The sequence below is a fragment of the Vicia villosa genome, linkage group LG4 (assembly GCF_029867415.1).
Source record: "Vicia villosa cultivar HV-30 ecotype Madison, WI linkage group LG4, Vvil1.0, whole genome shotgun sequence".
Taxonomy (NCBI): Eukaryota; Viridiplantae; Streptophyta; class Magnoliopsida; order Fabales; family Fabaceae; genus Vicia; species Vicia villosa.
Window position 1 is genome coordinate 172,370,228 of NC_081183.1, and position 26,508 is coordinate 172,396,735.

The 26,508-nt window shown below is 31.1% G+C and overlaps 4 protein-coding genes across 5 annotated transcripts; 3 read left to right on the forward strand and 1 right to left on the reverse strand.

Moving 5' to 3' along the window:
- The first annotated feature begins 1,692 nt into the window (after positions 1–1,692).
- LOC131600306 (uncharacterized) lies at positions 1,693–4,461 on the forward strand. Of its 2 annotated transcripts, none has more exons than XM_058872490.1 (7): positions 1,693–1,933; positions 2,193–2,433; positions 2,551–2,612; positions 2,703–2,781; positions 2,863–3,001; positions 3,627–3,740; positions 3,929–4,461. In XM_058872490.1, exons 2-7 carry the CDS (start codon positions 2,282–2,284, stop codon positions 4,118–4,120), a joined length of 738 nt encoding a protein of 245 aa, XP_058728473.1. In that variant the 5' UTR covers positions 1,693–1,933; positions 2,193–2,281; the 3' UTR covers positions 4,121–4,461. The 2 variants fall into 2 exon arrangements, with proteins under 2 accessions (XP_058728473.1, XP_058728474.1); XM_058872491.1 differs by lacking the exon at positions 1,693–1,933 and adding an exon at positions 2,029–2,049.
- Positions 4,462–11,431: 6,970 nt separating this feature from the next.
- LOC131598326 (uncharacterized) lies at positions 11,432–11,909 on the forward strand. The gene is made up of 2 exons (XM_058870940.1): positions 11,432–11,578; positions 11,676–11,909. The coding sequence occupies exons 1-2, from the start codon at positions 11,432–11,434 to the stop codon at positions 11,907–11,909; spliced, it is 381 nt and encodes a 126-aa protein (XP_058726923.1).
- Positions 11,910–14,442: 2,533 nt separating this feature from the next.
- LOC131595955 (protein ESMERALDA 1-like) lies at positions 14,443–22,621 on the forward strand. The gene is made up of 10 exons (XM_058868498.1): positions 14,443–15,040; positions 16,930–16,999; positions 18,426–18,493; positions 18,593–18,681; positions 18,968–19,165; positions 19,879–20,083; positions 20,189–20,356; positions 21,092–21,259; positions 21,339–21,529; positions 21,838–22,621. Exons 1-10 carry the CDS (start codon positions 14,669–14,671, stop codon positions 21,998–22,000), a joined length of 1,692 nt encoding a protein of 563 aa, XP_058724481.1. The 5' UTR covers positions 14,443–14,668; the 3' UTR covers positions 22,001–22,621.
- Positions 22,622–22,961: 340 nt separating this feature from the next.
- LOC131595954 (rust resistance kinase Lr10-like) lies at positions 22,962–24,993 on the reverse strand. The gene is made up of 2 exons (XM_058868496.1): positions 24,226–24,993; positions 22,962–24,142 (listed from the first exon to the last, which is right to left on the reverse strand). The coding sequence occupies exons 1-2, from the start codon at positions 24,884–24,886 to the stop codon at positions 22,995–22,997; spliced, it is 1,809 nt and encodes a 602-aa protein (XP_058724479.1). The 5' UTR covers positions 24,887–24,993; the 3' UTR covers positions 22,962–22,994.
- Between the last annotated feature and the right edge of the window lie 1,515 nt (positions 24,994–26,508).

Sequence of the window (26,508 nt, forward strand, 5' to 3'; positions counted from 1 at the left end):
AAGGGTATTACTTCTGCAATCCTTATGAGGGCAATGTGTTTATCTCTTAAAATGAGGGTAAGGTGGTGAATATTTAAGCGTAGAGTTTGATGACCATCTAAAAGAATGGGTGGCTAAAATGTGTTTCGAAACCAAATGCGGTGGTACAATTATTTGGATCATGGCGCACTAAAAATCAAATATATTTAATACACATTAGACACGAACACAATAGGAATGCAATAATCAACTAAATATAAGAATTATTCACCATGAGATGTCATCATACCTTTGCATCAATCAAAACCATTTTCAAATGCTCTTTATTAGAGGCACTTGTGACAGACTACAAATGTTTACACCTCACAACAATCTTCTACGAATCTTTGAAGTTGCTTGTATCCCTAACATCTTCAATTGATTGTGCCATTAGCTTGGTATGTAAAGCTGAAACGACAACAAAGATAGAAAAACGTTAAACAAATTTCAATTACTCTTATTTATTGTGTTTTGATCCATTTAACTAATCAACTATCTAATATTAATAAGGTTATTTTAGTAAATATCATTTATTTTATCATTGAAATCAACATAATTAATTACTATCTTAAAAAGTGTGAAAAATTCAAAGAAGACGTCTATCGTGAGACACGGAGGGAGTAAATAGATATTAGATTCCAGAGTATATTCTTTTGATAAATAGATTTATTAGATTAAATGAATGAACATTTTGGTTAATAAAATTTGATGGATTTTATATTGATAAATGATATCTTTACACCAATTCATAGACATGTAGGTTACACCCAATACACTGTTCACTAATACGTGAACAATATATTTTTTTATTTTAACTTTTTTATTTATTTTTATTTTAAAATTACGTTGGTTAATGAAATATCAAAACTTTGGTTAATATAGTTTAGAGTTTGGTAGATATATATTCTGACATAAAAAATAGTTATAAGTTATAAAGTAAAGTTGATTAATTGAGTGTTATAAATTGGTTAATATACTTTATAGTTCAATTATCGAGTGTTCTGATATCAAATATTAAATCTTACGTAGTAAATCAATTTTGGTTAATATTATGTATAAAGTTGGTTAATATTGTTCATAATTTGGTTAATGAGTTCTCAAACATAAAATAAATAATTAAATAATAAAATAAAGTAGGTTAATGAAGTCTAAAAGTTGTTAATACATTTATAATTTAGTGTCAGAATATAGTTAATAATATGTATTTTATTAGTTAATGTAGTAGTGAAAGTGATTAATAAATTATAAGTAAAAATAAGTGGTTAATGACGTACACTTTTGTGGTTAATATAGTTGTGAAGTTGGTTAATGACGCAACTTTATATTTGTGTTATAAAAGTAAATTTTAAAATTCTTTTTTTTTAAAAAGTAAACAATTTTTAAAAATAATATTATTTTAATAAAAAAACACTATATTTACCATGAATTATATATATAGTGTATGTATTTGATGTAAGAAAGAGTGTAAGAATATATTTTGTATGAATATCCAATTGTCACCTTTAACCGCAAGTACCCCCAACAAAAAAATATCAGTTCCATTTTCCACTTTTAAAATATCTAAACACAACCAAAATTTACAATCTTATCACAGAAACGGTGATTCACTTGGTGTAAGTAATTGACCCTTGTTGTAGTACTTAGAAGAAGAAGAAAAAATAAAGAATTGCTAGTCCCATAGCTGTTAATGATTGGTGCGTCAAATATGAGTCATCCCAAAAAACCCGAATATGCGTCTTTCTATACAGGAAGATTCTCGACTTAACAAAGCATCTTCCCCTCTCTTATTCTATTCCCTTTTCCCCTTTTTTGTTTTTTTATTCTAAAAATTTTCATTCAAAAACCGCCTCTTCGTAATTTCTCCTTGCATTTTACCACTACGAATACTTCTCAACATTAATTAATTCTCCACCAGGTTCTCTCTCTCTATCCACTCCAACGAATTAGAATCATATTTTTAATTTTGCGTCACTTCAGATTTTTATCATTGTTTATTGTTGTTGTTCTAGTTTGATTAACTGAAAATTTTGGGTACCACTGCAGCAGATAATCTATTTTTTCCCTAATTAACATTTTCTGATTTGTTTATGCTTAGGATTAAGCTTGCTACATTAATTAGATAGCATATATTTAGATTTTGTTATGAATTAATTAAGATATTCTATTTTTATCAGAATTATTGGGTATTATACTCTACAGCACTCTCCAACCAAGTGTTTGTGCCAGCAAGAAATTGCTGGCACACAACACAAATTGAATTGCCATGAATCACAGTAGAGCCCTTGAAGGTGTCCATGGAGTCCAAGTGGTGCCTCATTCACCGTTTTCTCTGACGGAAACTAATCAAAGTCGGGATCTTCATCCATCATCTGGTGGTACTTCAACTACCAGAGAAAATCAGTTGATGATAATGCAGTGAGTGAAATTTATATATTCGTCAAAACGGCGTATAACTTTTAATTTATTGTTATTTTTTGCGATTGTAAATTTATGAAATTGTGTATGCTAACTGACTTCGAATATGTTGTGTAGACGGGCATGGCAACAAAGACCAGCATGCTTGAGACCTATCCACTGCAGTATTAGTTGTCATGGTAACGTTAAGAAAATTTCTTTCCGTTAATGTTGCTCTTGTTTTACTTCGAATAATCTAATCGTGATATACTGTTATGTCCACTTATCAGGTGATCAGCATGTTGCTGAAACAATTGCTAATGTGCTCACTTCGATTCCTTTTATAGCTCTTGGAATGACTGCTCCCAGGTAATATTTTTCTCCGAGCATCTTGAATTCCTTTGGCTAGAAAGACGCCGTAGTTGTCTTATGAGAATTTTTGCAATGTAGGAAGAATTTCAGTTCTAAAATGTATGCCAATTCGTTAATTGGAGTTGGAGTGGCTTCAAGTATGTACCATTGCTCAAGAGGAAAATTGAGGAAATTTATGAGATGGGTTGATTACACAATGATAGCTACAACAACTGTTGTAAGTAGCATATTCATAGATAGTCGTAAATAACTAAAGGCTTATTCAATGATATGCAGAATCTCATATATCTGTTATATTCTAAACTTCGAGTATAATCCATGTTTTTGTAAAATGTATCGATGGATAGAACATTATGACGAAAGTTGATTTATGTAGCCGACTCCACTTAGTGGGATAAGGCTTGGTTGTTGTTATTGTTTGTGTCGGTGCAACCAATCTATCCGGCTTTGTTAGGAGAACCATGAGACTTTAGGTTTTTTCTGTCTTGAATTGTTCTAAGCAGAAGATGCCTTGTTAGTTTTTACATAAACTCAATGGTTTTGTATCCCACCTTTCATCTTTCATATTTAAATTTTGCAATTCATATAATTGATTTTGCAATTCATATAGTTGACTGGTCAGGAAGTTATTTCGTAGTCCTTTATTTTCCGGTTAAGTAAACATATTGAACTTTGGCCTGCCTGCGTTTTCTTCTGATTGCAACTCCGTCCCCTCCAATAACGTAATATGAAATGTTCCCTACATTACAAGTTTTTTATTTTCTTTATTGCCTAAAATGTTACTATTTTAGACTGCGAGTAAATCACTTTGATACCGTCTTTTCTATAAAATCATACTGCAGTGTCTGTCAAGGGCCCTCAGAAACGAGAACCCAAAGTTGCTGATGGCGGCATCTGCAGCCTTTCTTCCCGTTAATCCATTAATGGTTTCAGTTATTCATACTGGGATGATGGAGGTAAATCGCTTGAAAATTCAAATATTTACAAATGGCAATTTAGTGTCTTTTGCTTTAATAGATAATCATGCTGCTCCATTGAGGGAGTAATAGTTGCAGAAACAAGAACCCGACAAATATGCACAAGCATACGTTTATACTAAACATTTTATAATCATGTTATTCTTGTCTAAATGTTGTTTATTCAGGTAGCATTTGCTAAAAGGGCATTGAAAGATCCCGACTTGAGAATGGCTCACACAGTGCACAAAATGTCATCATTAATGGGCGGTATACTTTTTATAGCCGATGATTTATTCCCTAAAACTCCATACCTTCATGCTGCATGGCATCTTGCTGCTGCTGTTGGTGTAGGCACCTGCAATAAGCTTCTTGAGTAGATTTGCATACTCTGATCAAAATGTGGAAGCATCCATTCTGTGCAGAGTATGAATAGCATCATCTACATAATTCGCCGGATTTACATTGTAATCAGCAATGGTTATTATTATAAAGTAGTTCATTATCCTTATAGATCATGTTTATATTGTATTGTAGCTGGGCTTAATTCAGATTAGTTTGCCCAATTTATTTTACCTTATTAAGTTGTTGTTGGAAACTTGGATGTTCATTGTTAGTAAAATTTATTAGAGGAAGGGATTTGTCAGAAAAAATATTGCTGTTATTAACTTATTATTGTTGCTCAATTATAAAACAGTATGCATTATAATTTTTATCTTAATGTATATTGTTTGTTTCTATGGATACTTCAGTTTTTCTTTTCAAGAGAATTTGATTTTGGTTAGTGTCTAAATATATTGTATGATGCATTTTATTTTGGTGGTGTATATACTTGACTAATTTATAAGTGAACAATTTTAGACAAAATAAATACAGCTATTGATACTCATTTTTTAATCAGATTTGGTATCTTGACACTCACTATTAGTATTACACCTACGCCTTATATATTATTTTCAAATATCGGTTTTTATGTAATTCAGTTAAAAAGTAAGTGCAATTTAGTTATTTCGATTTGAGTGCTAGCTTAATCTAAAAGAAAACTTCTCTTACATTTTCAAGTTCGTACCTCTTTTCTCTCTCATCGACGACACAAGCTTTCTCTCATCAAATAGAGTCGTGATGCCTCCTCTTCCTCTCTCAACATACAAATTTGTGGCACCCCTTCTTCTCTCAACTGCCAAAGATGCGACGCTTTTCTCAAGAAGGACGCAGATTTTGTGATGATTGACATAAGTGATGATGGAAAGAAAATGAGATGTACCATGTTATGCACTTCAAGTTTTATCCAAAATGCTTAAGTTGAAAACTTGACCTTTAGGCCATTTTCATGTCACAAAGCACAAATAATGCACATAACACAATAGTTCTAGAATGACTTTTTGGTGTGAACTTCTAAAAATGATTAAATAGAACGTGTGTGAGACATCAAAGATAGGTAAACCAAATAATTAGAAAAATAATGAGAAATTGGTAATATGCTGAAAATGTCATAAATTTAATTTTGTTGGAATTTTTATTTCAAATGGTATCTAACTAGATAGCTTACAAAGAAGTTCAAAGAAAAAAGAGATCTCGTATTGAAGTAGGATCGAGATCTTGAGGCCCAAGATTTTGACTCCAAAGCAACATTCTCTTACCCAAGATTTAGACTCCAAACCAAATTTCATTAAGAGAAATTTCCAACGATTAAGGACCGCAAGATTAGAGAATCTCTTAATTAATAATATATAATATAAAATTAAACCAAATTTTAAAATTATTTAGTTTTTGTCTTAATTAAAGAATCTCTTAAGTATATAGTTAATAAATAATATAATAATATAATATTTCTTCTGGTCTTTATTATAAGAGAAAGTTCACTTTTTAGATTGACTAGATTACCGACCCGTGCTTCGCACGGGTATATTAGAAATAATTTTTTACAATAATTGATATTTATTTGTTATTTGCATATAAAATTATTTTGTAGGTCATATAGTCTATATATGCAATTATACTTTTAATTATTTAATGTGAAAGTTAATAAATTAAAAAATAAAATTTTATGATAATTTAAAATGTATAAATTTGAAGAAATAAAAATTAAGTAACTAAATAATATTATTAAATATTTTTTTTAAACTACATTTGATGTTGTATCTATATCTTCACATTCATCATTAGTCCCCAATATCTTCAATTTTTTTTAAAGTAACCATTGATAGACAATATATAGTTGTCCATGAGCGAACATTGGTTGTGGTAGATATACTCCAATATGTTTGAGTGACTGCCCTTACTTTTATTGATAGTCATTGCAAATAAAACAACTAAAGGAAATTGGTGCAGTTAGAATTTGAAAGGGATTCTTTTATCAGAAGGTGTCAATGATAAACTTGCGATATAATTTTTTTTACCAATATTGCTTCCCAAAATAACCTTTGCTTCAGCCGCGTATTTTCCCATTTTTTATAATTAACTGTGTTACATTACACAAACCTAAAGACATGTCAATATTTCTCTATAACATTACTCGTACTATGATTGTGTCAATATTTCCCATTATTATTATTATTTAAATTATTTACATTTTAAAAACCTAAAAGATTTTATCTGAGTTTCTATTTGATTAATTTATAAAGAAAATCCAAATAATTGTGATTAATTTTATTTTATCATTGGTGATAAATTGAAATAAAGAAAATTTTATAAGTGTATGATTGGAAATAAATTAAAATAAAGAAAAATTCATGCTAATTTTTATTATTAATTAATAAAAGTGATGTGATGGACAAATCTATCATATTTGGGCGTTATTATTACATATATTAAAAAAACGTAAACACAATAAATTAAAAAGACATTGAATCATTCAGATTCTTTAGTTTTCAAGTATGGAAATTTTGGATCTTTAATGATTGATACATTGTCACCCTCAAGATTAATTGTTTAAATGTGAATTATATAAAAATCCGCGCGTTGCATTGGTTTGATTATAATCATTGCCTCAAATATTATTTTAAAAAATATATTTTTGCAAATATAATTATATATAATCTTATAATTGAATGTATTTTAAAATTATATTTAATATAAAAAATGTTTTATAATATAAATATCTTTATTAATTTATATTATAATTTTACTTTATTATTTTAGTTATATTCTTTAATTTTGAAATATATATCATATTTACGTGAATAATTTTATCATTTGTGTATATTATTTTTAATTAATCAAGAAATTCATAATACATATAAATGTATATTAATGTATACTTGTATAATTTAAGGAACCTAACAAATACGTAAAATTATCAAACCTTCATATAATAATAAAATAATAATTAGAATTGACCTTAAATTTCCAGTAATTCGGCTAATAGTGGCCAACCTTCGATTTATTAATGGTAAAAAATTACCATACCCAAAAAAGAAAATAATGACAAAAGAAAAGAAAAAAACTATCATAAACATATTTTAAACCATTTATTTGTAAGTCCTTTTATTTTTTACATACGACTTAAAAAGTATCATACGTATATTTAATTTTCTTGCAAATAAAATTTATTTTTATGGCAATGTTTAATTTTTGTACTATTCAATTTGTTTCTAAACATTGTTCCAATAATTTAATCCAAAATAAAATAAACAAAAAAAATTGGCATATTTTTTAATCTTAATTTTGTAAAATACATATTAAGATATGTATTTTTTAATTTTCTTTATAAGGAATTTTAAAAATAGTTTTATGTCATTGTGGAAACCAAAACGATAAGAATGATTATTAAATAAATCAATAATATAAAATAAAAAGAATGTGACCTTTAATTCAGATGTGTGATATTTAATTATTGTAAATAAATTGATTGATACTTTCTTTTAAACAATAATAATAATAATAATAATAATAATAATAATAATAATAATAATAATAATAATAATGTTGTTAATAAGAAAAATTAATATAATTCATCATCTCATTTTATATGGATGTGTGAAGGGAGATAAACTCAACTAAAAATAAAGTGATAAGAATGAGAGAGAAAAATTATAAGAGAGAAACATATAGAGTTGTGGCGTGAGAGAGGGCTCCAAAGAACACGTCAACCAATAATATAATAATAATAATAATAATAATAATAATAATAATAATAATAATAATAATAATAACTTTTTGTAAAATTTTACAAATTATAAGTTACTGTGAAAATCAATATAATTAACATTCATAGATACCTGCTCAAAGAGAAAATTAAACACAAATAACTTTAGAGGTGTTAACCCCTAATACTTTAGAGAGCAAAAGTAAAAGATTAGTTGGACACTTCTTGATACAAATTAGTAATTTAGACTTCGTGATATTTATTAATCAAATATTTGATTGTTGAAGAAGACCCCAACCAACACCTAATCTTGGACTGCTGAGTAATATAAAATTAAAAAGTATATACGTATCATATATGAGATGTTAGGAGGCAAGCCAAATATGAAGACCTACAATCAAATCAAATTGTGTACAATAACTCTACAAAATCCATACAACAAATTATGTATTTATATATGTGATTTTACCTATTAATAGGATAATAAATCTGATTAGAAAGTGTGACCATAATTTTAGTAATTAAAAACAGTCATTAAAAACTATAACGTTTTGTAACTACAATAAAAATGAAGTCACATCCAAGAGTTAAAAACAACCTCCGACATACATTCGATAAAAATAAATATAATAAATATTAGAGTTTATATTAATACATGAAATTAATTAAAAAAATATGATACAATATTATAATAAAATATGAAACATTTCTAAAAGCTCCAAAAACTCCAAATAATTATCTATCAATTCTAATCATAAACTTATAATCGGTGAGTATTAGAAATTTTGAATTTATATTTCTTACTTATTATTAATAGAAATTTTAATGACAATCAAACAAATGTTATTTTCAGTGGCGGAGCCAGAAAATTTAAGGAGCCCGGGCAAAAAATTTATACGTTGTTTTTACTAATTTTACACTCTATTTATACTAATTTTACCCTTAATTTTGTCTAAAAATGTTGTCCTTAATTTTGTCCAAAAATTTTACACCCTATTTCTACTAATTTTGCCCATAATTTTGTCTAAAAATTATTGATTTTGCCCCTAGTGTTGTCTAAAAAATCAACTATTAAGTGGGGAGTATACAACGAAAGGAGGGGTTGAGCCCGGGCGCGTGCCCGGGCTCGCTGGGCTATAGCTCCGCCCCTGGTTATTTTATATATTAATATTCATTCATTAAATTTTTAAGATACAAACTTACTTATAAAATTTAATCTAATTCCCATATTATTTATATTACATCGATCTTTTTTTATTACTTCTTAAAATTTAAATATTCTCAAATATTATAATAAACTCATTCTATATGATAATAATAATATTAATAATTATAATAATTATATTATAATTATTAATATTATTATTATATTTATTATTATTATTATTTGATAATTAAAAATTGTTTTTGTATAAAAAAAATGAGAATTAGGATAATAAGATATAATAGTGTTGGTTGAATATATTATTTTATTATTATTATTATTATTATTATTATTATTATTATTATTATTATTATTAATTGTGGTAGTTAGTTATTATATTATATTATTGTTATTATTATTATTATTATTATTTTAATATTTTTATTAGTTAGATATTAATTATTTTTATTATTATTTTTATTATTATTATTATTATTATTTTTATTATTATTATTAATAATAATAGTGATGATTTAGTTTAGTATTATATTGTTATTTATTATTATAGAGTTTGTATAATTAGGATTCGTATTTAAAATTATTATCAAATGACAATTATCTATTTATTATTATTTTAATATTTTTATTAGTTAGATATTATATATATTTTTTATTATTATTATTATTATTATTATTATTAATAATGATGGTTTAGTTTAGTATTATATTATTATTATTATTTATTTTAATATATATATATAGTTTGTATAATTAGGGTTTTATTTAGAATTATTATCAATTGACATGTGGCGAGGATTATTACCAAGAAGACATGTGGCTAAGGTTGCCATCATGACTTCTTTACATTTTTATTAAGTAGGTTTTATTATTTTTATTATTATTATTATTATTATTATTATTATTATTATTATTAATAGTGATGATTTAGTTTAGTATTATATTGTTATTTATTATTATAGAGTTTGTATAATTAGGATTCGTATTTAAAATTATTATTAAATGACAATTATCTACTTATTATTATTTTAATATTTTTATTAGTTAGATATTATATATTTTATTATTATTATTATTATTAATAATAATGATGGTTTAGTTTAGTATTATATTATTATTATTTATTTTAATATATATAGTTTGTATAATTAGGGTTTTATTTAGAATTATTATGAATTGACATGTGGCGAGGATTATTACCAAGAAGACATGTGGCTAGGGTTGTCATCATGACTTCTTTACATTTATATTAAGTAGATAGAATGGTTAATGTATTTTTTTTATATATGTATTAGATATATTAACCACTGAATGAATCTAAACATAAATTTTCTCTTATATTAAAGACCATAGTAAATATAGAGGTGTGCATGAGTTGGGTTGGACCGAGTTTAGTCTAACCCGTTACCCAACCCGTTTAAACTTTAATGGGTTGAGTTCGCCGTCCAACCCGCAATTTCATTATCAAAACGAACCCGAACCGACCCATTCATTTATGAGTTGAGTTCATGGGTTGTGTTTCAAATTAAAAAATAATAATTTTTTTCAATTTAAAAATATTGTAACAGAATTCTATACATTTATACTCATTTCTAAGACACAAAATGGATGAAGCACATCAAATATCTAATAACACTCATCAACATGACATAACACTGTATAATAGTATAAAATTCCACAAGACACATTATTTTAATAAAATACGTAAGTTGGAAATGATACAAAAAAAAACGATATTTAGTCTTAGAATTACGTAAACTCATTGATCTAGTAGTATTATTGGTGAAGAATAAAGTTTTTTTGAAAAAATTATGGTTAGTATTGAGATAATGTTTTATATTTTTATTTAAAATAATAATAAAAAAGAAGAAGTTACTAATGTCACATAAAAGGATTGGGTCAACGGGTCCGCTGGTCGTAAAACTCAAACTCGATATCCGAACCAAAACTATATGAGTTGTTGCGGGTTGAATTAGATATACCCGTAAATGAACGAGTTCGGATAATTTACGGGTTAGTGGGTAGATCCACACCCATGGACACATATAATATAAAATTGGCTTAATAACACTTTTGGTCCTCGTGTTTTGACCAAGTCACGAATCTGGTCCTTCATTTTTAAAACAGAACAAAGCAGTCTCTAAACTTGACTAAAGTATCTAAAACTGGTCCTAACCCCATTTCCACTCCAAAAAAGCTGATGTGTCCAAATTAAGGTGTTGACTAGGCATTTACACGTCATTAAAAACTGAATATTGTATTTAATAATATTTGATTTAACATTTCAGAAAATAAAGAAAAAAAATTAAAACAAAAAATCAATTTTAAGTGACTTCTTTGCATTAATCCCAAATCCCAATCTTCCAAACTTCTCCCACCAATGATCCCCTCTTCACTTCTATCAAACTTCATCAGTTCTCTCAATCTTCTTCGCTTCTCAACATGTCTGAATCATATGCTGTGTTCAGTAACAATTGTGTGTCACGAAGAAGACACATCCGCTGCTTCTGTGACCTTGATTCGCCGCTCACTACCTCGTGGACGAAGGAGAATCCTGGGTGGAGGTTTAATGGCTGTGGGTTATACAAGGTAAACACCAGTTTCTATATAAATGTATGAATTTCTGGTATGAAGAACAAACACCAGAAATTGAAAATCTTAAATCTGTTTGTGATTTCAGTTGCAGGGACGAAAGGGATGTAACTTCTTGAACTGGTACCATGAAGAAATGCCGATTCGTGCAAAGGAAGTGATATTGTCACTAAGGAAGAGAATTTGTGAAGATAAGAAGAAGGACAATTTGAAGATGAAACAAGATGAGGATTTGAAAAAGAAGCTAAAGTTATGCCAAAGAGTAGTTGTTTTAGTTGTAGTGGTCATTATGGGATTGATATCTACTGTCATGTTGAAAAAGTGGTGAATTAGTTGTTTAGAAGCTGAATTAAGTTGTTCAATTAGTTGTTAAGTGTTGTAGCAGCTGAATTAGTTGTTTAGAAGTTGAATTATGTTGATGATGTATGTTGTAGTTTTCAAATGAATGTTAATGTAATTTTAAAATGTTGATTGCCACCTAGTAATGTGTTGATTGCAAATATGAATCGTGTTAATCTTCAAAATTTAAACCATAACAGAAAAAGAAGGTTAATTGTCATTACATAATTTCCATTACATAGCAGCAATACTTGATTGACATTACACCAAAACATTACTTAATTGTCATAACAGCGCAATATATGAAGAATTGTCATTACACCAAAACATTAGATACTTGTCATTACACCAAAATATGGTCTCCATGTTCTCCTTATCTTCATCAATTCAATCTTGTTCTCCATGTTCTCCTTTCAAAAAGCAAGCATCCAATCCAATTAATGGTCTACAAGTGTGAGCAAAAGCAGCCTTACAAGTTGCCAAGCAAATATAAATCCTTGCAAAGACAGGACCTAATTCAGATGTCCCACATTTGATTATGACAGTGCTATTAGGATTTGACCTTCTCAACTCTTTAGCATAGCTCCTTAAGTGTGCATATTGCTCACTACTAGCACATTCTATTAACTCTAATGCTCTCTTTTTTGCCCTATATGCTTGAAAATGGTTGAGCTTAACATTCCACCTATGAAATGCCTCATCAACCAATCCACTAGGTTTGATATGAGGGGTGTGCCTAATCAAAGGTATAAACTTCTTTGCTAGCCACTTAGTCTTAGCTTGTTTATTCCCAACTGATCTAACACACTCATGATCCTTAGTCAAACTTGTTATTTGCCAGTACTGACTTGCACTCCTTTTAGCAACTAACATATGATATGGATAATTTGTTTGACATGTCACAACAACCCTAATAACATCATTTTTGTAGAACCATAAATTTGTCTTTGTTTCCATAACATGATCCCTAACAGCATCCATGACTATTTCCTTTGAAGCAAACTGTATACCAATCTCAAACCTAACAGCTTCATCATTTTCAAGAACTTTGAATGTAGTGTGTAAGTCACTTTCATCTTGGTCAAACTCTTCATCAATAGTTTGTGTTTCATTCATGGTTCCACCCCCAACAAGTATTTCACTAGTCCAATTTCATTCTGCTCCATCAACACCTATATAAGAGTCATCCTCACTTTCTTCATCACTTGCAACATAGTTCTCATCTTCTTCACTAACATAACCATCTTCAACATCAACCCTAACACCTTCATCCCTAACCCCTTCATTCTCAGCATCAACCCTAACACCTTCATTCCTAACCCTTTCATTCTCAGCATCAACCCTAACACCTTCATCCCTAACCCATTCATTTTCAGCATTAACCCTAACACCTTCATCCCTAAACCTTTCATTCTCAACATCAACCTTGACACCTTCATCCTTAACCTCCTCCATAACAACTTCTTCAACATCTGAATTGCCTTCAACTTCATCATTCCTAATCTCATCCCCCAACGGTCCGTCATCACCAAATTCAACTATATCATGAATATCAACTACATGTTCAACAAAAATGTCTACTACATTATACACTTTAGCATCTGCAAATAACTCTAAAACGTCACCATCAGTGTTTAGAGGCTTAAGTTCACTCTGAAATGATAGCTTTGGATGCTGGTACCACAAACACTTGAAGTTCGCATACCCAAGATGTAGCACTTTTGCTCTAAAGTCTTTATAGTTCGCAAAATCAACGTCAAATGCTTCATCCATCTCATAAACTAGACCCTCAACATACAATTTGACAGGGAAGAATATAAATCTACCCCCATGGTTGAAACATAACTTCAACTTCTGGGGTTCACTTGGCCTATGCATATCACAACCACAACAAAAAAACCTTAATTTATAAGGCTTTTATGGCAAAAATTAAATTTCAAAATAACTAACCTAATTTATGAGACATACCTGAAACAGTACTTTGGATTTCCTTTCGCTGCCATTGTAAGCCTCGATGGAAGAAGGAATACGCACAGAGCATGAATAAGAAAGACTGAGCACAAGAAGGGTCAGAAGAGGAACACTAGCAAGATTGATTCTATTTGAGGAGATTAGGGTAGATATTATACCTGTGAATTAATAAATTAATTACATCAATTATTTAAATGAATTAATAATTTAAATTTCCAGATATGCAATGCCACATAATCAAACATTTGGCCACATCACTTAAAATTTAGACACATCAACTTTTTTGGAGTAAAAATAGGGTTAGGATCATTCTTATATACTTTAGTCAAGTTTAGGATCTGCTTTATTCTGTTTTAAAAATGAAGGACCAAATTCGTGAGTTGGTCAAAACACAATTGACAAAAAATGTTATTAATATTAGGCCTATAAAATTAAGCCAATAAACCAAAAGTAATAAAAAAATTAAACGATTGTCCATCATCAATCAAACCCCACTCCGGTAAGGAAAAAAAAGAAGAATTACACCCACTCCCTCAGCACGTGCGCTCTCTCTGTCCCTCTCTTTGTTCTCCAGCACGCCTTCTTTCTCTCTCTAAAAACGTTACCTGCTATCATAAATTAAATAAACGCAACCTGATATTCTCTCTGGTTCCTTCCGTGCCTCTCTCGCTCTCTCCTTTTTTTTCCTGAAAAAAAGGGTCAGAGAGGGAGAGAGAGAGAGCGCGCGCCGCACACACACCGTAACTATCATGTGACACCGTCACATTCAATCATCCAATGCACCCTTACAACCGGCTACCGTCCAGTGGCCATTCATCGCCGTCTCCTCCCGCCTCGCCTCTCCGTTCACCTCGTCTCCGTCACACCCGTTCCAAAACCGGCCGCTTCTCTCCGGCTCAACCTGCTCCACGAACCTACGCTCAACGCCTCGCTTGGCTTTTCCTCTCGGTTCTCCTCCGTCGTCAAGGCATTTTCCTCTTTGCGCCTCTCATCTATATCTCCGGTATGCTTCTCTACTTCGGGACCTTCTCGTTCGATGTTGTTCCCATCATTAAGCACCGTCCTGCTCCTGGTTCTCTCTACCGTAGTCCTCAACTTTATGCTAAGCTTCGACATGAAATGGATGCGGATAATTCTTCCGCCGATGCGGTTCGTTTTTAATTTCTTTTAAGTTTTATTTTTTTCTGGAATTTGTTTGTTGTTTATTTACATGGTGGAGAATGAAGATCTCGTGCTTTTAGGCACTAATTGGGATAAATGAGGGAAAATAGAAATGTGAAATTTGTGATGTATTGTTAGGGGAAGACTTTTATTATGATGGATAGAATAGAGGATAGATGAATAGATTGTTGGTTCCTTGGATGTTGTGTTATTTGATTTCTGGTGAAATTTGAATATTGAGGATTTTGTGATTGGGATCTCAATATATATGCTTAATGCAGTTGTTCTAGTCTTGATTTTATGTTTGAGCTGTACTAAATCAACTCTGTGTCTGATCATTTTGTTGAAAATTATGATTTGTGGAACAATAGCGATTTGTTGTTTCTAATCTTATCCTGTCTAGTTTTAATTTCCGAACAATAGCAGTTTGTTTAAGTTATGCTATGCTGTAGCTGCTATTTAACAATTCTACTATGATCCACTGTACAACTTATATGTTTATTATATATGGCTTTACTATTATTTACTTTTTGTAATTCTCTGATTTTTGGTTAATGTTTTGATGGCTAGTTAATGGAATTTTGCTAGTCAAATTGTTTGATGAGTCTGGATCTATTGGTACTGTGTTGTACAGTAACATGTGATAGTAGAAGAAAAATGATTTCAATCGCTCTCTTGTTTGTGAGAATGCACTTGCTTGTCATTATAGGTATTGATAATATGAGGGTATTGCCTTATAGGGGCTTGTTATTTGAGAAACCTTTGCTTGTGTATTGATTGACCTGCTATTTGGAGATGTAGAAGGGGGGTTAAAGATTTTGACCACATTGATGTATAGAATCTTGCTCTTTATTTTGATTTTTATGATTACTAGGGAGGTCCTAACTCTTAAGATCTGTCATCTAGAGTTTCGGTAGAAAAGGTCAGGCTAAGTATCATACGAATACAATGAGAATTTGAGACTTATTGAACATCAAATGTAAGATTAGGTGTTTAGTAAGGAAGTTGGGTGCTGCTAGAATACAAATCACTGGCAGAAGCATTGAAGATTTTCTTGACAGCTGTTCATGGCTCATGGCTGTATACTGTAAATCCTGTGAATTATGTATAGTTAGTGAAATCTGGCACCTTGCTGTTGTCAAATGTCAGTTCTGTTAGCAAGCTTCAGTCCTTTAGTGATAAATAGGGACTGTTAGAATCTGTCACGGGTCATAATCAAGATAGTCAAAATTGAAATTTTACTCAAGGTCGGAAATGGGAATAAAGATTTTACATCGTGCCATTGTAACATGAATCATAAGATTCTATGAAATTGATGTAAATATGTAATTCATATATATATGTGTGTAGGAAAAGCTTGGTAACTTTCATACTTTATTGGAAATAGTAGGGAGAAGTTTCCCATATTATAGATCATAATGCACTTCAGGTCTTCGTGAGTTTGCACCTCTTTTTTGTAGGGTTCTAAGTCTCTCCCAAAAGACTAGCTAGTCTTCCTCTCAACTTTTCCTTTTATTGATGAACAACATAGCCTACCTCTTTAACTATCTCAGTCACAGCTACTCCTGGATTAATCTAACTCTGTCAACTAATAGACCTAATACAAAGATAATTGCAGTGTTTCTGGTTGTATAATTCAAAAGTTTTGGACTGGAGCCTAAAATACGGGCTGTATTTTAATTAGCATACATATGTTAGGGATCATCATTGAAATCATTCATACCATGATTCTTGATGCTTATCATCAGTTGCTACATATGAATTTTCCATGTGTCTTTTTCTACTTCAATTTAACAATACTTCTGTCAGATATCAACAATTTATTCATACCTTTTATTGGATATTTCTAGTGACCAAAGCAATTAAATTCCTTTCAGATATCAACAATATGGAAGATTCCATATAGAGGTGGTGAATGGAAACCATGCGTACACAAATCTTCAGAAGGTATAATTTGAGTAATGTTGATACACAGTATGATAAAAAATTTTGCTCTCTTTTTTCCCATTATGCTTATTTGAGTTGTTTGATTTCACCAATGTAGTTGTATACTTGACCTGTAAGAGTAGTAATATCTAATGCATAAGTACATCTTAGTGTTACTTTTAATAAAACTTCACCAACTTAGTTGTATACTTGACCTGTACATTCATTGGGCTTACTGTTTCCTATTCATATTCTTTTTGAGTAAATTTCTCCGTGTAAATAGAATTAAGGAAGTCTACCTAATATTCATTACAAGTAGGTTTATGAACAAAACCTGAACAACTAACCTTAATACTCTAATTCAGGGGCAATATATTAGATTTTTGTTTGTATGTGATGTGATTGTGTGGTTTATTTTCAATTTAATCATGGAAATTCTTATTACCCACTCTGAAAAGAATAGTAGCTTATTGTCAAATTTTTAGATGGAATGTATGTAAAGGTATGCTTTTATGATATGCGAGGCCTTTATTGCTAAACTTTAATGCTTTATACAAAGTTTAAAGGAGATAGATAATGATTGGGTGATTATGCGGTCTTTAGATGACTTAACATGCCTATATCTAACATATTTATAGATGGTTAACTCCCCTTTTGATCTTACTCATCAAGATGCGTGGGATCCGAGTCGTGTCAGTTATGTTGTAGGTCTTAAGTACTTTTTTACTTTCATTGATGATTTTTCTAGATGTACTCAAATTTTTTTTAATGAAAGAAATTCAGAGTTATTTACTATGTTTCAAAATTTTTCATATATCTGCAAAACTAGTCATAAACAAAAGGCCCAGTTTTGAATGGCAAAAGGCTCAATAAACTAAGGGCACAAAGGCCCAATAACTCCACCTAATGCTATCCCGAAATGGTAAACAAAATTAAATAAAGTTGTTGCAGATCAATGCAAGAAAAGACGAGAACTAATAAAAGAGTTAATCTTACAGGAGGCCCTCCTTGGTTTTCAAAGGGATATATCAAGGTGGAACATTTCTCTTTTCAGTGAAGGAGTATATATTTTGTAAGCAAAAGTTGCACGAAATGACCCTGGGAGTATCATAGAGAGCAAAATGAACAAAGGAACAAAGTCGAGAGTATCCAAAATAACCTTACATATAAAGTATTCCCTGTCATTGATGTTATGAAATCCCAATAAATAATTGAATTTTGAATACAATGAAAGCAGACAATAGAGCCTATGGAAAACCAAAATCATATTTGATGAAATGAATGTACTGAATATCTGGTTAACGTATGAATTGGATTGTTCTTGCAATACCTGACATTAATCTTATTGCAGTATATTGCTTACTGTTATATGGGGGAAATTATGTATGAACTTCTGACAATTTCCTGTATTCTATTAAATAATGTAAATTTCTTATGAATCCCACAGGCCTTCCTGAATCAAATGGATACATTTATGTAGAGGCTAATGGTGGCTTAAATCAGCAAAGGACATCGGTTAGTGTTCTTTATATGTCTGGTCTTTTTGTTTGTTATATGTTGGCTAAATTTAGCATTACTTTCAACATTTTCATTTAATGAATGTGGTGCTTATAGATATGCAATGCTGTTGCTGTGGCTGGCTATCTTAATGCTACTCTTGTGATCCCAAATTTTCATTATCACAGCATATGGAAAGATCCTAGGTATGTTAATTTTTCTATCTTTTAATTTGATTTTTCAGTAAGAGAGAAGCCTAGTAATATATGTTGGCATTGCACCCACTATCTACTTTAGCAGTCACTCCATGATCCACTATTGCATTTCTGGTATTGGGTGCTCTGCACTAATAAATTTTATGGTTCTTATAAAATTACGCTGTTGTATTGACTGACAAGTTTTTTGTATTGACTGACAAGTTTATTGGTAGATGTTCCAATAATAGTCAAGGTGTTAAAGACTAAATTGTTTCATAATGTTTCAATATTTCAGCAAGTTCAGCGACATTTATGATGAAGAATATTTTGGCAATATCTTGAAAAATGATGTACGGGTGGTTGATAAGATTCCCGAGCACATGATGGAAAGATTTGGCAGCAACATGACAAATGTTTTCAATTTCAGGATCAAGGCATGGTCATCCATTCAGTATTACAGAGACGTGGTACTCCCAAAGTTACTTGAAGAACGGTGAGTTACGATCTTCTTTTATGAAGCTATTGCTTATTGTCATTGATCTCTAATGGTTATACAGTTTGGACCAAGAGTCTGGTGTCTGGTGTTTGTTTGCAAGTTATATGTTTTATTACATTCTAATTTTTTTAAGTTCAGAATTATTGATGTTTAAAAATTCCAATGTCTATTTAAATATATATATTTTTAACTCTATCCCTATTTGGAGAGAGAATTCAGAAACTGTAAAGATATTAATGACCTATTAGATAATAAAATAGTGAAACTTTTAGTTTAAATGCCTTTTTAATCTATGTGCCTCAACAACCTCAAGAGCTATGGAATAGAGGGATATTATCGTTTAACTTATATTTATCAATTCAACACTTATTTTTGCTTTTTTGTCTTGAAGGAGATATTATACAATTATTTTATTCTAATTTAAAATTTCACTGAACATGATTGGCTTTGTTTATTTTATGATGCACAACTTGTGCCCGAATACATTTGGAAATACACAAGGGCCTTTGTTAATAATGTAATATCAATTGATAGCCAATTTATCAGTTAGTTATTGTACTATTCATGTCTTGTCAATGTATGTGAAATTCAGACTATTAGTTTTCAGATGAATTTTTATGTTATAATGTTATAATCTCTTATGGGTTAAATTTGGCAAGAGTAAAACTATTGTGTTTGCTGTTTACAAATTTTCCTATTCAATCACACAGGGTTATACGGATTTCACCTTTTGCAAATAGATTGTCATTTGATGCTCCTCCTGCTGTCCAGCGTCTCAGATGCTTAGCAAATTACGAGGCTTTACGATTTTCCAGTCCCATATTGTCCCTGAGTGAATCTTTGGTTGCAAGAATGAGGAAGCAAAGCATAGTGAATGGCAGTAAATATGTCTCCATTCATCTTCGTTTTGAAGAGGTTGGTTTGATTAGATGTGAATGTTGTTCTGAATCATGAAGGCGGACAGACGACATTACATGTTGGTCTTTGCTGAATCACTTTCTACTTGCTTCTCATGTGCAGGATATGGTTGCTTTCTCTTGTTGTGTTTTTGATGGTGGGAAACAGGAGAGAGACGACATGGTTGCAGCAAGAGAAAGAGGTTGGAAAGGGAAATTTACAAAACCTGGACGAGTTATACGTCCTGGAGCAATCAGGATCAATGGGAAGTGTCCCCTCACTCCATTAGAGGTATTATCTTCTCAAATTTCCAGTTATCTTGGTCTGTACGAAGTGTGTTGAGGTTATTGGTTTAGTTTTTGTTTTATTGGGCGTGGAAGGAAGAAAAGGAGTATCTAGACTAACAAAATTATATATGATGCAAATGACTGATGGATATTATACACAACACGAAAACACCATTCCTTAAGTGTTTATGCTAATACTAGACTCTTGATCCCAATAAAATAAGGAAATAAACAATGAGAGTAAAGAAATATGGAAACTACAGTGATAATCTTGGTAGTGTTAACATATTTTATGAAAGAATATTGATGTGGTGAGATATTTTTCCGATATTCTAACAAAGAGGAATACAATTAAAGGGAATAATTTTTATAACTTGTTAATATAGCTAAGAGGTTCAAATGTTTCCTGCAAAGTGATGTTTTGCTTTTGTTGAGAGTCCCACATTGGGTGTGATATGATTTGAAAAAAATGCTTATGGCTAAGAGGTATATCTCACTGTACAAGTCGTTTTTATTGAGTTGAGTTAGGTTTATCTCAGATCTGTTGAGTGTTGACAATCAGACTTGGATGTGACATGGCTTAAAGAATCACCTTACAAGTTAGTTTTATGGGTTCAATCCAAATTCTAAGAGCTTCAAGACTTTTTATCTGCTACTCATTTTTTAAACGGAAAACATTATAACTTTATATTAGTTTCTTTATATATATGATGGTCAATGTTTTTATATATGTCTTCAGGTTGGCCTTATGCTTAGGGGAATGGGTTTTACAAAGAACACCTCCATCTATTTGGCATCTGGAAAAATATATAATGCCGAGATAACAATGGCCCCTCTAAGGGAAATGTTTCCTAATTTGCACACCAAGGAAACTTTAGCATCTGAGGAGGAACTTGCCCCATTTAAGGTATAAATTAGTATTCTATCCCACTTTATTATGCTCTTGAAAGATTGCGTACTGTAATTTTAACTTGAGTTTCTTCTAGAATTATTCTTCCAGGATGGCTGCTATAGACTACACAGTTTGTCTTCATAGCGAGGTGTTTGTCACAACACAGGGCGGTAACTTCCCTCATTTTCTACTGGGCCACCGGAGATACTTGTATGGTGGACACTCTAAGACAATCAAGCCTGATAAGCGGAAGTTGGCATTACTCTTTGACAGTAGCAATATTGGGTATGTATTGTCTGTGCTGTAGTATATATTTCTTTCAGTTCAGTTTTGTGATGATAATTGAGACATGAATACAATTAGAAGGCAAATACCCAGGCAATTGTTTTCTCGGGTATAATATAACTATTATTATTATTATAGACATTGATTGCACGGAATGGAATTTACTTCCAAATATCTCGTATAAAAAGAATGCTATTTGTAGCACTCCTCGTTATAAAATGATGATCCTTGTTGTTTTAGCATTATGCATGTAAGATTTATCTTATTATTTGTAGAAAGAATCTGACTCTAATTTGACTACTTTACAGATGGAGAAGTCTCAAGCGTCAATTGCTGAGCATGAGGTCACACAGTGACTCCAAGGGAGTTGAGCTCAAAAGGCCTAGTGACTCCATATATAGCTTTCCATGCCCAGATTGCATGTGCCACGCAAATAGAACCGTTGATTCTAAATCTTTATCAGCAACTTGATCTATTGACAAAATTTTATGGGTGTTTCTGTTTCCTTTGACTTTAAGAATGTGCCTTGCTGCATTTTAAGAATGTGCCTCGCCACATTTCCCCCCTTTCCATATGATGAGAGGGGCATCCAGAATTTGGAGGTTAACAAGATTTTGTTAGAGGTTTTGTAGTCCTGGTTATTTCTTGTGACTGGATTTCAAGCAAGTGGCATCTTTTTTTCACATGATGCAAGTTGAGAACAGAGTAAAAATTGTGCAATTGCAAGAGTGTTGACTGAGCTTTCTTTAATATATGGAAGATTGAATTAGCAGCTGATGTATCTGACAAGCTATGAAAGAACTAACATCCCATCACACCCTGCATGTAAATTACCTGAAGATTGTTCACCGCGGGTTTAAGGCTGTAGCAACAGATTTTGTGTACATTAGCAAATTCAACTTCGACATTGAGGCTTCGTATTTTGTTTTTTGTTTTCCCTTGTATTGAGGGGGCCCATTGTTAGTTGTAAGTCTGTATCGGAGTACATTTGTTATTCTTTTACATTGGTACTCCATTGTTTTAGTGATGATACCAGTGAATGTAATTACTTTAACATTAATGAGTAGCAATTGCAAAAGATGTTTTTGAGTTGTTTTCAGTGCATAATATAGATGCATACAATATGGTGATATATACATAGTTTTGTCAATCTCCTACACGAGGTTTGGTTCCATGCAGTGTAGGAATTTCTGCATGAGAAGAAGCCTGCCGATTTCAGTCCAAGAGTTATTAATTATTTACAAATCTTTAGTGATTGTTTTGCAATGTTTAGTTTGTCCAATACACTATATATTTCTCTCCAAAATCCTATAGAAATAGCGGGTTGTTCAATACACCACAATATTTATCAAATACCTATGAAAAGAGTGGGATTATTCTATTTATTTAAATACTAAAGTCAATTTGAAGACATAAATGGAACAAAAGAAAGTAAAGATAATGTAACACATTTCATAATTGCAGCTCATTCTAACTCTTCAATTACATCTAAATCTTGTGTTAGCTGTCTGGTAATTGCAATTGAACCATTTCTCCCAGTTCGTCTAGATTGAGAAGCAAAAGGATTGGGAGGTATTGGAGTTTTGTCTTCCTCTCCCTCCAACATTTGAACCACCATTTGCATTGATGGTCGATCCATAGCATGCCATTGAATGCACCAAAGTCCTACAATGGCCATTTTTCTTGCAGTTTTTTCATCCTCTTTGTCATCAACATGAATTCTCATTTCCTCTTGATCATCTAAAAGATTATGAATCCATTCCGGATAGTGAACATGACTCGTGTTTTTCTCTAAATCCTCCGTGATCTTCTTTCCTCCTATTGTTTCAAGCAACATCATTCCATAACTATAAACATCTGATTTGTAAGACACATTTCCAAAGTTTCTTGAAAAAACTTCGGGAGCAATGTAGCCCAAAGTTCCTCTAGCCGTAGTCATCGATACTATGCTCTGATCTCTAGAACACAACTTAGCTAGACCAAAATCAGATATTTTTGGAATGAAGTTATGGTCAAGTAACACGTTTTGTGGTTTGATATCGAAATGGAGGATCCGTTGATCACAACCTTGATGAAGATACTCAATTCCTTTAGCTATTCCTAAAGCAATTTCATGCATCTTCTTCCAACCAAGAAAGTTTTTCTTATTGTCTGGTGAATTTATGAACTTTTGCAATGAACCATTTGGCAAGAATTCATATACAAGCGCTCTTTTAAACCCATCGGCGCAAAAACCTATCAATCGAGCAATATTAACATGATGAATTCTACCCATTGTACCAACTTCATTGAGAAAATCCTGCCCATTTCCTTGAGAAAAGTTTAGTATTTTCACAGCAACACAGATCTCTTTTGAAATGCTTCCTTTATACACACTTCCATAGGCTCCTTCTCCTAACTTGTCTCCAAAGTTATTTGTGATTCTCTTAATTTCTACATAAGAGTATCTAGTAGGCTTAAGAGCTCTATAATCTTCCAAAAACCTTTCTATAATTGCTTGTTTTGCTTTCTTTAGTATGTAAATGTCATAAATATGGTAAACTGCACCAGTCAACAAGATGAAAAACAACGATCCAAGAATTGACCCTGTGGTGAGTAAAGCCGTTGATGAATCTGCAAAACCATACTAGCAAAACTGAGTTTATATATTTTGACACGATTACCTCAAAACAAATACAACAGGCAAATTAAATTACCTTTGGAGAAACAAGCATATTCCTTGGAGTGTGTAGCATTATTCCAGCCACATATATTTCCTTTTGATTCACAGTGTTTACAATCAGGCTGAGACCACATCAAACGAACATAATCAGAAAGTTTGAATGTAACATTATACATTTTGGTGCAAAAAGAGAGGGGAAGGTAATCAACGAGACTATCAGAAGGGATAGCATATGTTTGAGAGGTTGAAGTGCTTAGACATGAAACCAAGTAGGATTCTAACTCATTTCTAATCAAAGGTGAACAATTGAAAAAGTAATAGTCCTGAAAATCATCATAGTCACGTTTCAAGTAGTCGAACCGAGTGGATGAAATATTGAGGTTGTGGATGTGTTTGTAAAGACAAGTTTGTGGATCGGAAAGTTGAATAGTTTGGCGTTTGTAGTCAATGAAATCGACTTTGAGTTTCAATTTATGAGGAAGTTGAATCATAGTTTGGTTTGATGAACAAGTTAAATCAAAGCCAGGATAGCCACAGGAAGGTGGTTGTTGGTTTTTGATTCTGAAAGGGAATCTGATAACAAGATTTCCGCATGAGGGATTTTCTGAACAGTTAGTTGCAGTGGCTGTTGTTGTTCCAACAACAAAGGAAACCATGAACAACAACAATCCCGTAACATAATAACAACTGTTCATTGTCTTGATTCTTGAGCAGTAGTAGTATTCTGTTTGTATAAATATTTCAAACTCACTTTGAATCTATAGCTTCTTAATAAATCTTAATATATTACTAATGTTTGCAGTGAAAATTAATAATTAGAAAAGGAAGGATAGAGGTTATTTGAAGTCAACCTCACAAGTCAACTAGGTAGCTTCCGCGACACTGCGTTTGTCTTTGTTGTAAATTGGAAAGAACTATTATGGTGTAGATATGACAAAGTTTAGTGGTCCACTTTGAAAATGAGTACATGCTTCAAAGTTCAAATACCACTTACGTAGCCTCTAAGAAGTGAACTTCACGGTACTACTAATTACTAGCGGGTCCGGCCCGTTGGACATGTCCGTTTTACCTGCACTTTTGTGCAGGGCGAGCTAAATTTTAGGCCCTCAACCTCTAATATGACCGCTCCGTCCCGCCCCATTTTTTATGCGGACTTTTGCGGACACGTGTATTAACATAAATTTTGTATTTTTAGGCTTAAAAAATGCAGTGCTCACGGGCTTAACCCGCCCCGCCCTCACTTTTTTGTGGGACGGACTAAAGTTTTAGGTCCCCGCCCTCAATTAAGACCGTCCCGCCATGTCCTATTTTCTTGCGGACTTTTGCGGGACGGACATGTTCGTTTTCCACCCTATTGATTACTATATCTAAATTAAGTATTTAGAATAAGGGTTAATAATATGTGTTGAAGTATGCCTTAAAGGCTTTGTTGATAAAAAGAAAGAAATTATATTTTGAGATTGTCTGAAATTAGAAAGTCGAAAAGTAATCTAGTTCGGACGAGTTACGAGTATTGGGTTCGGTCGGTTCGGTTCATTGATCCATTCATTAATGTTAGAATATTTTATATTAATTTAGAGATCATATAAATTAATATAAAAAGATATTATAAGATATTTATAATATTCTAAAAAATATTCTAATATATATATATATATATATATATATATATATAATATTCTAAAAGATATTATATGATATATATTTATGATATTCTAAAGGGTTAATACCTAATTTGCCCCTGCCATATAGGCGTCATTTGAAAAACCCCCTGCAAAAAAAAAAGTTGCAAGAAGTTCCCTAACATTTCAAGATTCTCTCATTTTTTACCTTCATCACATCCAGTCACCAAAAAAGCTGACGTGGCAATTTTTTTTAATTTTTTTTTAATTTTTTATTATTATTTTTCATGACATGGTCTACGTATGTGGCATTTCTATTTATTTATTTTAATTCCAATTTTTATTATTATTTTATTGTTAGGTTGTTAAAATGCTAGATATTAAAGCTTAAAATGAGTGGTTTCAAGGGGACTTGAACCCAAGACCCAAAGCTTGGGTAATACTAGTGTTACCACTAGGCTGCACGTTTCTTCTTATTATATTGTTGCCTTTGATGATACTTATTATATACTGAATCATTATAAACTAAATTAATTTGTTATAATTTAAATAGGTTTTTACTATTTTTAATTTAACTATATTAATTTAAATTATTTTAGTTTATTTTTAATTTATTTAAATAGCTACAGTATTTTTTAAATTACATTATTTTTAATTTATTTAAATAGCTACAATATTTTTTTAAATAACATTAA

Bases quoted from the DNA above. Each gene is read 5' to 3' on its own strand.
- LOC131600306 (XM_058872490.1), top strand. From the start codon at position 2,282: ATGAATCACAGTAGAGCCCTTGAAGGTGTCCATGGAGTCCAAGTGGTG. The intron at 2,782-2,862 runs GTAATATTTTTC...TTTGCAATGTAG, and splicing joins CTTGGAATGACTGCTCCCAG to GAAGAATTTCAGTTCTAAAA. The intron at 3,002-3,626 runs GTAAGTAGCATA...ATCATACTGCAG, and splicing joins TGATAGCTACAACAACTGTT to TGTCTGTCAAGGGCCCTCAG.
- LOC131598326 (XM_058870940.1), top strand. From the start codon at position 11,432: ATGTCTGAATCATATGCTGTGTTCAGTAACAATTGTGTGTCACGAAGA. The intron at 11,579-11,675 runs GTAAACACCAGT...TTTCAGTTGCAG, and splicing joins ATGGCTGTGGGTTATACAAG to GGACGAAAGGGATGTAACTT.
- LOC131595955 (XM_058868498.1), top strand. From the start codon at position 14,669: ATGCACCCTTACAACCGGCTACCGTCCAGTGGCCATTCATCGCCGTCT. The intron at 18,682-18,967 runs GTATGTTAATTT...TCAATATTTCAG, and splicing joins AGCATATGGAAAGATCCTAG to CAAGTTCAGCGACATTTATG. The intron at 21,530-21,837 runs GTATGTATTGTC...ACTACTTTACAG, and splicing joins TTTGACAGTAGCAATATTGG to ATGGAGAAGTCTCAAGCGTC.
- LOC131595954 (XM_058868496.1), bottom strand. From the start codon at position 24,886: ATGAACAGTTGTTATTATGTTACGGGATTGTTGTTGTTCATGGTTTCC. The intron at 24,143-24,225 runs GTAATTTAATTT...ATGGTTTTGCAG, and splicing joins ATATGCTTGTTTCTCCAAAG to ATTCATCAACGGCTTTACTC.